The sequence below is a fragment of the Aotus nancymaae genome, unplaced genomic scaffold (genome assembly GCF_030222135.1).
Source record: "Aotus nancymaae isolate 86718 unplaced genomic scaffold, 86718_ANA_hifiasm-v0.15.2.pri h1tg000032l_0, whole genome shotgun sequence".
Taxonomy (NCBI): domain Eukaryota; kingdom Metazoa; phylum Chordata; class Mammalia; order Primates; family Aotidae; genus Aotus; species Aotus nancymaae.
Genome location: NW_026988445.1, coordinates 2,500,271 through 2,512,851, shown reverse-complemented (window position 1 = coordinate 2,512,851; position 12,581 = coordinate 2,500,271). Strand labels below are relative to the sequence as shown.

The 12,581-nt window shown below is 38.5% G+C and overlaps 1 protein-coding gene across 10 annotated transcripts in view; it reads right to left on the bottom strand.

Moving 5' to 3' along the window:
* Window positions 1–450: 450 nt before the first annotated feature.
* PROX1 (prospero homeobox 1) overlaps window positions 451–12,581 on the bottom strand; it is a 52,564-nt gene continuing 40,433 nt past the window's right edge. For 7 of the 10 annotated variants that reach the window (XM_064383501.1, XM_012459634.2, XM_064383502.1 and 4 more), the window contains one exon: window positions 451–6,038. In XM_064383501.1, the coding sequence (XP_064239571.1) occupies window positions 5,850–6,038 (189 nt within the window). In that variant the 3' untranslated portion in view covers window positions 451–5,849. The remainder of the gene's footprint in view (window positions 6,039–12,581) is intronic. The other 3 variants (XM_012459640.2, XM_012459642.2, XM_012459641.2) reach the window with 1 other exon arrangement.

Sequence of the window (12,581 nt, the reverse complement as noted above, 5' to 3'; positions counted from 1 at the left end):
AGAAAGGTTTTGAAAATTTACATTAGTACTTAATTCTGAGTTCATCCAAGGTAAGAACAGTACAAGGCCCGAATCCCCATATTTTAAGTAATATATTTGCCATTCTGTGACTTTTGGGAACCTCTTTCCTTGTTCTTAGAATCATTTGACATTAATAATTGTTGAATTAAGAGTAAAATGTTACTTTGAGCTAAAACTTTTTTAAGTCTGAGGGCTAAAGTTAAGCCTGAAAGAAGATGTTACAGAGAGAGAAATTCAAGCAATTACTCCAAGCATCTTAAGTAAAAAGGTTGTTTTTAGGAGCTGCATGTTAGGCTAACAGAATTAAGAATTGCAGTGAAAGAAAATCTCCATACTTGATATTACAGGCACAAGTACCCTACTGTCCTACAACTGGATACAGGTCCAAAAATTAAAAAGCCACGTTTCTTTAAGAAAATCAAACGGCACTGAGCTTGTAATGTATATTTTATTTTGCACAAGCTTGCATATATACTGCACATACATTCAGTTTAAGAGGAGATGGAAGGCACACAAGGCAATTGGACTACTGTATCCTTTAAGTGGTACAAAGCAAAAGGTAAAAGTTTGGAGAGTATACAAAAGCTTAAAACACACAAAGTAAAACCCCTTTCCCACCCTCCCCACAACAACTTTTTTTTTCCTGTTTTAAAATTTAGTAGCTGCCAAACTAATTTTTTTACTTTTCCTTTAAAATCAATTGTCTACTGCACCTTTTTTATTTTCTTTTTAATATGGACAGGGAGTCTCATTGTGTTTATCATATCAATTAATATTACAGTACATCCTTGGTAATACAAAATTGTACACCTTCATCAAATAAATTAGGATAAATTAAACCAATAAATTATGTAAAGTCTTCAGAACAATAGACAACAACAAAAATCCACAATTGAAATTGCCTCTAGCTAAAAAAAAAACAAACAAATCAAAAATTGACTTTATCAGTTCAGTTATTGTACTATATTCAAATCAAAGGGTTTTTATTACAAAAAAGAGCTTAATAATGCTATTTACAACATATTGCTAAATAATATAAAGGCAGTGTTTTGTCACGGTTTATACTATATACATATGAGAAATGGCTGGGACAATATTGAGGGAAGCCATGACCTTTGATTCTTCTGGGTAGCACTGAGACCAATCCCAAATACATTTTTTCTTAGTTTTCAATTTGAAGTGGTAATATACAATTTTAAAATGTTTTCTCCCCTTTTGTGGAGGAGTTGAATATTAAAAAAAATACAGAATGAATACATCTTCACAAAAGAAGTTAGGCTTGTTTGCCTTTTCTGCTGATGTTTGTGCATTTTGAGGGGGTGTCAGATTTGAGAGAGGGCTCAGTTGAAAAGACTCAAAGTCCAGACACTTCCACATTCTGTTATATTCTTAGAAGTATAATTATAAGAAGATGCAAAGGTTAAATACCAGTTTTGATCCCAGCTCTGAATATGAGCATTTTAGCTTTAGTTTTATAGATGGTTTACAACCAACAGATCTACAGAAAACAAAACTGCATTTCCTTCAACATAACATTTAAGTGCAATACAGTAACTGCTTACTCATATAAACCAGTTACATTTTTTAAGGGGAGCTTTTTGAAAACAATGCTTTTTGTAATTTGCAAACACAGAGTTTGTACCAGAAGGAAACATTTGTACTATTCACACCAATGAATACGCTATAATACACATGGCAAAGAGATTTTTGCACTGTCTTCACATATACACTGCTTCTTTCAGGGGAGTCTGTAAACCACTCTTTCTTTCATAAATTTATGATTGTTTCTGGAGGACATCCTATTTTTTAAAGCCCCCAAATCTTTAGCTTTATGACAATGTGTGTGTGTGTATGTGTGTGTGTGTGTGTGTGTGTGTGTGCACATGTGTACGCATGTGCATGCGTGCACACGGGAAGGGGTTGTTACTAAATGTCTTCATGTACATAGAAAAAGAAATTTCATAAATTCACAGAAACTGCATTACCCTTGCCCTTGACATCTGATAAAAGAGATTGTTAACTTTTAAAAGGAGAGAGCAGGATTTTCAAGAATGCTTTCAACTGTCTATACAGTCACTGTAGTGTTCCTAGTAAATTCGACAGATGTCGTGAGAATGTAGTTATTTATTAAAATCTCATGTCTTACATCATGACAGCCATGAGGTTAAATATTTACATTGCTTTATAAAAGTTCCCCTCTTGCTTTAGTGTTTCTGTTTTGCTTTTTTTTGTTGTTTTAAATTTTTTAAAATGATATTCACCCACACCCCTAGTACAGTAACAAAGATTCTGCAAACATAAAACACTTTAATTAAATAATACTCGGAGGCACAAAGCAAACTTCAGGAATATGTGGGTGAACGTTTACTTAAATAATTACTACATTCTAACATCTTCCACGTGTATTACCATTTAATGTGAAACATCCTCATTAAACAGCCAGAGATACAGTAAGAATTAAATGTTTTGTTGCAAATAGAACATTCTTTTCACAAAACATAACAAATGTCTAAAATAGGTTCTTAAATCTAGATAGGAAAAGGTAAGCTTTCCACTTCACACGCATATATATATATGTATATTTTTACATGTGTGTATATGTGTGTATGTGTTTTTATGTTCACACATCTGCACACACATATATAGCACATGGTATGAAATATTGCTTCTATACTACTTTTCATTAGGCTAAGAAAACACAAGATTTGCACCACAGTTACAAAAAATTGGCTTCTACAAGAATTTTCAAAACTCGAATGCTGCTCAAACAATTGAGGAAAAAATAATTTGCGGTATCAAACTGTTCTAAAAATTCTCTTCTTCAAAAACGTATTCTCCCGCTTTGTTTTAAAAAGACACAAAATATGCATAGCTATCAACGTTATGTCAAACAGCCAGAAAAAAAATCTAGTGTTTATTGCAGCTGTAGTAATTGGAAATAAAGTCAAAAAGATGAAATCGAAAGCCACAGAAGGCACAAGAACAATTGTACTTGTTGGGAAAAAACTGGTATTTTGAAGGATTTTTAAAAATCCCCCCCGCTGGTGCATTTTAGGTCTAGGCACAGACTATAACCTCAAGCATATACGCAAAAATAATTTAGGGTTAGCAGAAAATAAGTGGTAGTGTGGTTGTTCAACATGGACTTTAGACTTTTTTTTCCCTGTGTAAACTGTCCCTCATCCTTCTTCACCGTCCCACCAGAGAAAGTTAACTTTCCTCCCAAGTAGCCAATTTTCACTTGGTGAGAGTTGAGCTAAGATTTGAAAAATGGTGATTTAAAAAAAACACCAAACTGTTAAATAGGAATTTGGAGAGACAGGCTTTTGTCATTTTCCAGTGCACTTGGGAGGCACAAGATTTTGATTGTGAAAGGGAAAACCACCGGAAAGCATAGTGATAAAGTTCTATTTTCAGAACAAAGAGGTGAGTTTATCCTCATGCTGTAATTTCTATTCTGAAATAATTTCTATGCCTCAGTGAACATTGAGAGGATATTATCAGTAAATAAGGGCATCAACATTTGGTTGTGAACACACACTTTTGCTTAATTTGTCTATTTAAATTAGAAAGAGAGGGGAAAACAATACCAAAAAAATCCAAATAAGTCTGGAATCAATATTGAACTTGCCCCAGATCAAAAAGATACCTAACAATCTTTCTACATAGGTGAATACACTACAGCTTTGCCTTTTACCTTGCAAATGGCAACACAATGTTAATATGAATTACACAGAACAGCAAAAACCCAGTGGAATACTGACATGAACAAGGAATGCCATACTCTTTTAAATGAAGCCAGTCAAAACGTGGCTACAAGTTAGGATTGCTTCCCTATTTTGTGCTGATTGAATTTTTTCCCTCTTTATTCCAATGTCATGATTATCCAAAATTCTTTTTTTTATTTTAAAGCAAGTCTGAAAAATAACAAATTGGATCTAATGACTCTGTGCATTAGGAGAGTGTGAGCTGAGAGATATTTGAGGCTGCGGGTGCAGAGTGAAGCGGCTGGTCCCCCAGCCCATGCAGCTGCACTCTCTGTCCACACTGCGAGGCCCTGTTAGTCTCCTGGATGATGTGCAGGGCATCATAGGACTGCACCATTTAATTTAAAGTCAGCAGGTTTTAAGGCTTTGTGCTGACAATAATTGAGTTCATACATTCCTGTCCATCAGCAGAATTTATAAATGACGTTAAATTACAGCGATTGGGTCAGCTAGTAAGTCATATGGGTCAAAACCTGTATTCTCCAAAGTCAAATGTAATTTTTATTAAAATTGAATAAAAAATGGCATTTATGTTCTATATATTCTAAATACCAGATTTGTTACTGTTTCATTTTAGGAGGTGTAGATCAAATTACCTAAGGGAAAGGAGGGGTCTGGAAAACAGTTTTAGGATGAACAATGAATTCTTACTGCATCTGCACACAAAAACCCACCTAAGAAAAAAAGGTGAATGCCATATGATTTTTTTCAATGTAAGTATGGGACACTGTACATCATTGAAAAGCAGGGGAAAAAGAGGAGAACCATGGAAGAAAGCATAAAATAGCAGCTAGCTTTCTTACGTGTGCTGGAATTGTTTCTTTTGGGTTAACCCCAAATTTTCCTATGCTATACACTCTTCTCACGTTTTGGTCAATATTAGCTTCTGAATTGGAAGAGGCATTATCAATTACTTTAAAATGTTATATCTAAAATGAAGAAACACTGAGTTAGACTGTCACCACTTTGAATACCCATCAGGATAGTGTGGAATTCTATGTGAAAATACACGTGTTCCTCTCAGGAGATGAAGATCAAGCCAGCTCACAGCTGTCAACAAACTTCTAGTGTAGGCAAGAATTTCATGGTCAAGTTGGGATTTTCTTTATTCCTTACTAGAGCAAAGTATTCAGAAAATAGTATTTTAGGGGAAAAAAGTGTTAAGTAAACAGAAATAATCCTTTTCAGCATATAAACAAAGTTGAGCAGTGTAAATTCGAAACTTAGTCCCTTTTAGTATCTGGAGAAAAATGATAGCAAGTTACAGGGTTTTTCTTTATGAAGAATGATATAAGCTCACTTATGAAGAAGAACCAATTGAAAGTTTAGAGAGGTGGCTAGAAGACCAGGTGTGAATTTCTAGTCTCATCTTGAGAGAGCTGGTTTTGTGCAAAATTGCTTTGCCTCCCTAGGAAACGGATACTACTTTCAGGATTTGCCACTTTTCTTAGAAAAGGCTTGATAGTGATTGTTCTTCTTTTTTAATTTGGCCTTTTGGGGTACTTTGGAAAAGTGAGCCGCTCATCTGTCACTGGCATTATTTTTAAACCTGTAAAGAAAAGCTACTGATTGAGTTAAAACCAAACAAAATACTTAAATGTATGAAGTGGTTTCATTGAAGTTTCAGACCTTAGCAGTAAAAACAAGACACATCACTGTCTGTAGAGCTGTGCTGTGTCATGGGTTTTTCTCGGCCAACCGCCATTTGCAATAAGCCATCTATCAAGTGGATGCATTGTTAATAAATTCCCTTCCTTGCTAATATAGACTTTACACACGCCAACATTCTTTTTCCCTGAAAATTAACCCTATTTTAACTGTCCAAATGTTAAGGGCCTTGGGCAAAAGTAAACTAAAAGCAGAAGGAAAAGAACCATCCCCTTGCAATGGAAAACAAAAGGAAATGAGAGAAAGATGATGAGGAGGAATTACCAGCTGATTTCATAATATATCCATGCCTCCCATACACATATACATGAAATTAAAATCTAGACACGTATAACTTGGACATCCAAAGGGGACTGCTACTCTTCATACATTCAAAAAGAGTTGTTGAAATTTCTACTCATGAAGCAGCTCTTGTAGGCAGTTCGGGGATTTGAAAATCTCAGGGACTTCACTATCCAGCTTGCAGATGACCTTGTATATGGCCTTCTTCCAGGAAGGATCAACATCTTTGCCTGCGATAATGGCATTGAAAAACTCCCGTAATGTGATCTGAGCAACTTCCAGGAATCTCTCTGGAACCTGCTGATACAAGGAGACAATGGCATTAATAAAGTTTTCAGTTTCAAGTCTATAGTTATTCTAAGGAAACTGAGCTAAGTTCATTCTTGCAGAAAGGGGCTTACATGGCACCTGCATTTTCTAAAAATGTCTGGCCTCTATTCTCTTATGTAAAGTCATTATATATAGCAGCATTGTGATGAGGGGTTGACAGCTTTGTTTTAAGAAGAGTGTGCGAAAGATCCACGCAGACCTACTGAAAAACTAGGATATCATTGTGAATATTAGGATAGGAATATGGGATATGACTTTTGGAATTCCTCACTTTATTAAATAGGTGCTGTCCAGAAGAGAGTCTCCAATTAATTTTTCAGAACTTGAATCCTATTTCCTTTGGATTGCCATTATGAAAACAAAATGTGTTCTCAAAATAGAATAACAAATCATTGGGATCCTTTATAAATTAAACCCACACTTTCAATGAAGAAAATATTCTAAAATGTCAGTTATCTGTATTGGAGGATTGTTGACTCAGATGCTAAGTTGTGTATTAATCTGAAATATAAAGTACTCTGTGTACACAAAGGAGTGAAATAATGATGTTAACATGAAGCCACAAAACTAATCCTAAAATATTACTTCAGAAACTACTTAACCTTGAGATTAGAATTGCTCCAATAGAGAGTGATTTACTCAGCTGATATTAATAATACAAACTAACATTTATTGAGTATTTACTACTTGCCAGGCACTGTTTTATGTACTGAATGTGAATTTTGTCATTCAGTTCTCCCAATCTCTCTATGAGGTGTTATTATCCCAATTACACAATGGAAAGCTGAGGCTCAGAGAGGGTAAGGAAATTGCTCAAGGTCCTTATCGTCCAAAATAAACTTTCCCCAAATATTCGTTTTAGAACCCCAATTTGTTAAGGCTTTTCTTCCACAGCAATTAATATGTATGTGTGTTGTGTGTGTGTATGTGTGTGTGTTTTCTCTTAATTACTTATTTAATAATCTGATCTCTTGACTAGGGAAAACAGTAGCTATTGATGTACTTATTTTGTATTCTTTGTAAGTTACTCATAGTAAAGCATGGGCTATCCCCACACCAACATAATGGACTCACAGAATTATCCATGAACTCATAATTTTCCAAGTACACACTACAGTATATTTCTTTTAGTGGGGGTACTTATATATCAGTAAAGTTTCATTTTTACATTAAGTGTAGACATACGGGACATAAATGTACCACAGGCGAACATGTAGCCATATTTATCTACACATATACAAGAGATAAAAGACTTTTCATCCAAGTTCAGATATGCCACTTACCAAAGTAAAAAGGAGGTATTGTAATATAGAACATGTTTCATTTTCTCACCACCTTTGGTGCAATGTACTTTTTAATAATAGTAGTAACTGGTAAAGACAACCAGAATCATCACCCAACATCCCTGTTTTTCACAATTAAAATTAGAAAAAGAAGTTCATTGCTCCCAGTGGCAAGTCAATTGTCCTTTATTAAAAAAAGAGCAATAACTCCACAGAAAAAATGAAAGGGACTTCATTTGGTGCCAATCAGTCTTAAAAATGTAATTATTTGAGCAGACCCTCCCAAAGACTTTCACAGTGGCCCACTTTCTTAGGACACAGTTCCCAATGTTGCCTGGAACATCCTTCAAAGTGCCGCTTTGTCTGCCATGAATGTGCAAAACCATACACCCCAAGGGCCATTCTCTGCTGAAAATTCATGTGGATTTTCCACAGACCTTTGAGTGATTTCCTCCCAAATTTCCTGTATATGTGAGTATTTGTTGGAAGAGAGCTTAGCTCTCCAACTCACCTTATCCAAATAAAAATTTGTGAAGCAATTTTTTTAGTACAGTCAACTCTACCCTCAAAGATAATCCTCTACATTTTATCAAATGAGCATTACTGAGTGAGGGAATGTGGTTGGAGAACAGTGAGGCAGTGCAGCTGCCCACTCTCACTCCTTGGGAGTTGTTAGCCAAATGCTACAGAAACATAATCATAGGCATGTGTTTGTTTATTTATTTATTTATTTTGAGATGGAGTTTCACTCTGTCACCCAGGCTGAAGTACAGTGGCACAATCTCAGCTACTGGAACCTCTGCCTCCTGGTTCAAGCAGTTCTCCTGCCCCAGCCTCCCGAGCTGGGACTACAGGCACCTGCCACCACGCCTGGCATAGAGACAGTGTTTCACCATGTTGGCCAGGCTGGTGTCGAACTCCTGACTGCGGGTGATCTGCCCGTCTTGGCCTTCCAGAGTGCTGGGATTACAGGTGTGAGCCACTGCGCCTGGCCAATCATAGGCATTTATTAAAATAAACATTTCAAAAAGGGTGGTTTCACCGGCCATCGACAATACAGCCTCAATGAAAATCTACATTCCTTGAGCACTCAGGGATGCAGCATGATGTGACAGAGAGCTTTGAGGGGTGAAGGTGTGGGCAGCTGCCCCAGAGAAGCCAGAGAAGGCCGGAAGCCCTGCCCACACCAAGAACTGCACGGGAGGTCTGGGGAGCCGGGGACAGGGGAAGAGCGGGCATTGTCCAAAATTGTCAGAGGAGGGAGAAGAGGTACATCTAGAACATCAGCACCAAGGGAGGGAGGGAAGTGTAACTGAAGGATTTTAATGCTTTTTCAGCAATTTCTACTATTTATATGAGGCACCAAAACCTTGAAAAGCTGTGCCTCTGTAATCTTGAGAAACCACAGAGAAGCTGGTAACTTCAAAGTAAATGGGAATGGTATAAAAGAGGCCCAGGAGGAAACTTTGGTTATTGGTTTATGTTTGGGAAGGAATGAATTCTTTGTGAACAAATGAAATGATTAGATAATATAGTGTTTACTTTGAGGCAATACTCATGCAATGGACTGGACTAGATGAAAGAAAGTAGTCCGGACACAGTGGCTCACGCCTGTAATCCCAGCACTTTGGGAGGCCAAGGCGGGCAGATCATGAGGTCAGGAGATTGAGACCATCCTGGCTAACACCATGAAACCCCATCTGTACTAAAAATACAAAAAATTAGCCTGGCATGGTGGCATGCACCTGTAATCCCAGCTACTCGGGAGGCTGAGGCAGGAGAATCGCTTGAGCCCAAGAGGCTGAGGTTGCAGTGAGCCAAGATTGTGCCACTGCACTCCAGCCTGGGCGACAGAGCAAGACTCTGTCTCTCACACACAAAAAGCATTATAATGAGACACTAAACTACTGGAGCAGCTCATGTCTTTGGTGGCTCCCAGAGGTACACATTTGGGTAGCAACTGATCTTCTGAATCTTCTGAGAGGGTGCCAGTGAATTTCATCAACAGGTAGAAACGTCACCCGTGGAAAAAGAGACCCTTGCCTCTGCTTGAAAACTCCCAGCTCCATTGAACAGAAGAATAGGGGGTACTTTCTGATGTTTTGTGGGAGCATCTTAGAGATCAGTCTTATCAGAATGATGTTGCCCATATTTTTCTGCACCTCTTCACACCTAATGGCTTTCCAATCACCAATAAACATCTGCAGAAAATCCCTTAGTGACAAGTAATCCCTTATCTAGGTTTCTTTTAATAGAACCCAACAATCTGCAGAATGAACACTAGAGTATCTCCTCAGCATCAGGTGGTAACAGTCAATCAAGTCACTGGAATGCAAGACAATGCAGGCTGCTGGGGGGGAGGTTGGGAGGAGGAGGGGAGAAGGCCGTGCCTTTGGACATGCCACAGGGAAAAAACAAAAGGCTTCCAAAGTCTTTGGCTGGAACTCTGAGGCTATTGTGGGAGCTGCTTTGCCCAGCGTTCCTCAGGAGAGGAGAGTGGAAACTTTGTTTTGATAAAAAGGCATCCCAATATAGGAACCTCATCCCAGATGGTCTTGCCTTGATATTTGGGGGAGAATATAAAGTAATGAGGTACTTGAAGATATGCATACATTTGAAGGGGGCTGGGTATCAGCCTCTACCAATTTCATCACAGTTTGTACTTGAATCTCCTCAGAGCAAACAAGGGCCTTGTGGGCTTCCATGAAATGCGGAATATGAGAAGAGGTTTTCAAGTCTGCCCAGTCCACAGCTGGGTTGCATGCACGCACACACACATGCACACACACAGACACACACGCACACACCGTGTGTTGGTTGGGTGGTTGTTTTGCTGTTCTTTTTTTTTTTTTTTTCCATCGGAATGAGTGGCAAAGACACATTTTTTCCCCCGTCTTCCTCCTCCTCTTCCCAGTTGCTTTACCTTCAAGGATGATTTGTTTTATTAAACTGACTGTCCCTAGCCTCTGCAGTACATAATAAAAGCCTGACATAGCAGGCTGCCTGCCTTCTGTGTCCTGCAGATACTCATCATAAGTGTCAGGACATACCAAGGTTAGCGGTCACTGGAAGTGTGCTCGCTGGCCCAAACCTTGCCAAACGCTCTTGGCAGCTGAATGAATGTCACAGAGAATAGAAGGGGAATTACAAAGGTTAAAAAGAAGACAGCCTCTCCTATTTTCTGGAGACAGAGAAGCTGATTTTTCACACCTCTGAACTGTCCGTAAGCTCATTCATCAGCCTCTTGCGGGGGACCTAAACCTTGCCCCTTGCTCAGTTCTCCACGGACACTCCTCCATCCTCAATCCCCTTTAAAAATTGGCCCTCTGGCCTCATTTCATCACTGAAATGATCTTCACTGAAATGGACAGAAAACAAACCAGGCATCGACTTCTTTCCCTAGCTACCCACCCCCCAAGCCATAATCAAAGACTCCAATGGCCTATCAAGCCTATCAATAGATTACAAACTTATCAAGGGAAATCATCTTCACAGTTGGTCTTTCAAGCTAATTTTTTTTTCAAACTTGCTTTGATGGAGAAATGGAAAAGGTTGCATGTGTACCGGCAGGATGGCTAACGAATGTAAAATCCTGCCTAGTATTTTGGTGAATTAGTTTGTATGTGGGTTTTCCTTCTTCCTCCTCCATTTTTTTTTAATACTATAAAAGGGCAATAAAATGCTGACTGTAAGAAGACAATGTCAAGGAGAAAAGGGTACTGGTATTTTGGATACTCTTCACTGCTCGCCTTGGAGAGAGAGTTATTCTTGTCACAAACCCTTTTGTCTGCATCTGCTGACTGCTTGCCTGTAGCCAGCAGCATACTTTAACTGTTTTGTCACCTCCTAACATCACATGCATCAGCTGTTGGGCTTTTGTTACGGGTATTGTAGAACTAATCCGCTGTGGCTGTTCTACTGTGCAGTAAATAAAACAGAAACGGGCTTCTCAGACTATTCTGCATGAATATTTCAGATGGCTTTTACAACTCCGATTCACAAAATCAAATAAATAAATAACTCCCCCAGCCGCCCCCCAGCTCCTCCCCACACCCAGAAACAAAACCCCTCCATCTAGCCCCAGATGCCTCCAAGTCAAGTGCATTGAAGTCGCTGACTTGATCCTTCAAGCAATTGTTTCAGAGAACTTGAAAGAACTTTCACAGTGTGGAATTCATATATATTATTAGACTTAAATATATCTAATGCTGACAACTAGGTAAGCAGCTCTGAAAATGTGGAGAGAGTTACTTTTTGTCCCTTTGGGCCTTTAAAAATATATAGGTAATGCCATAAAAAATACATAGAGTTGCCTTGTCAAACTGCTTTTATTGTTATCTGTATTTTCTTCCCTTCCACTCATCTGGAAGGGGTCAAAGGAAGATGCTTGTTCATTTAGTTTATCCTAAGAGTCTTTCCAAATGGTTAACCTATACAAGAGCACAAAAGAAGAATCAAACTTTGCTGGGTTTGAAAACCTGAATCTGCATCATGAGCTCTTTAATGGTATAATGATGTACCAATCATACGTAGTGAGGTGTTTTTCTAGATGACTTCGAAGTGTCTTTGGAGAAGTTAAAAAGAGAAAGTGCATCTGCACACGTGTGTGTGCACACACACGCACACAAAGATCTTAGGGAAGGAGACAAACAGTTGAAGTACTTTCCCGAGCATTCATTCACCCTAGTGTGCACATGATTCCTCTAAACAAACTCTCCCATCCCTGCTGTTTGTTAAGTAAATATTGATCAAGGAGAGACGTATCTCCTGACAGCAGTGGCACAAGCTGGGGACTTATACTGCAGACAGAGTGGACTTAAATGGATAAACTCAGATGCTTTAGTAACTCCTCATAGAGATTATCAGATGAAAAGGCAAGAACAGATACGTTATTGCTGCTCCTCTTCACTGTCTCACTCACACTAAAGTCTGCCAGAGGCAGAAAAGAGGAATCATGGAGCTATAAAATATGGTCACAAGATGCAGTTACTAAGGGTCTCCCTTTGCAGTCATGCGTGCATTTATCCTGTGTGTACAGCCAGGGACTAACAGGCCCTCCAGAAGAGAAGGAATCGTGCAGGATGCTACACACGGTGAATCCTGAGATTCTATTCCAGTGCCTTCTTATTCCAGAGAAGGATCAGATGGGAAATCAAACATGAATGCACTTTGGGAAGTGTAAAATATCATCCAAATATAAGGTGGTTTACAAGTTTGAACCTTTAAAGAG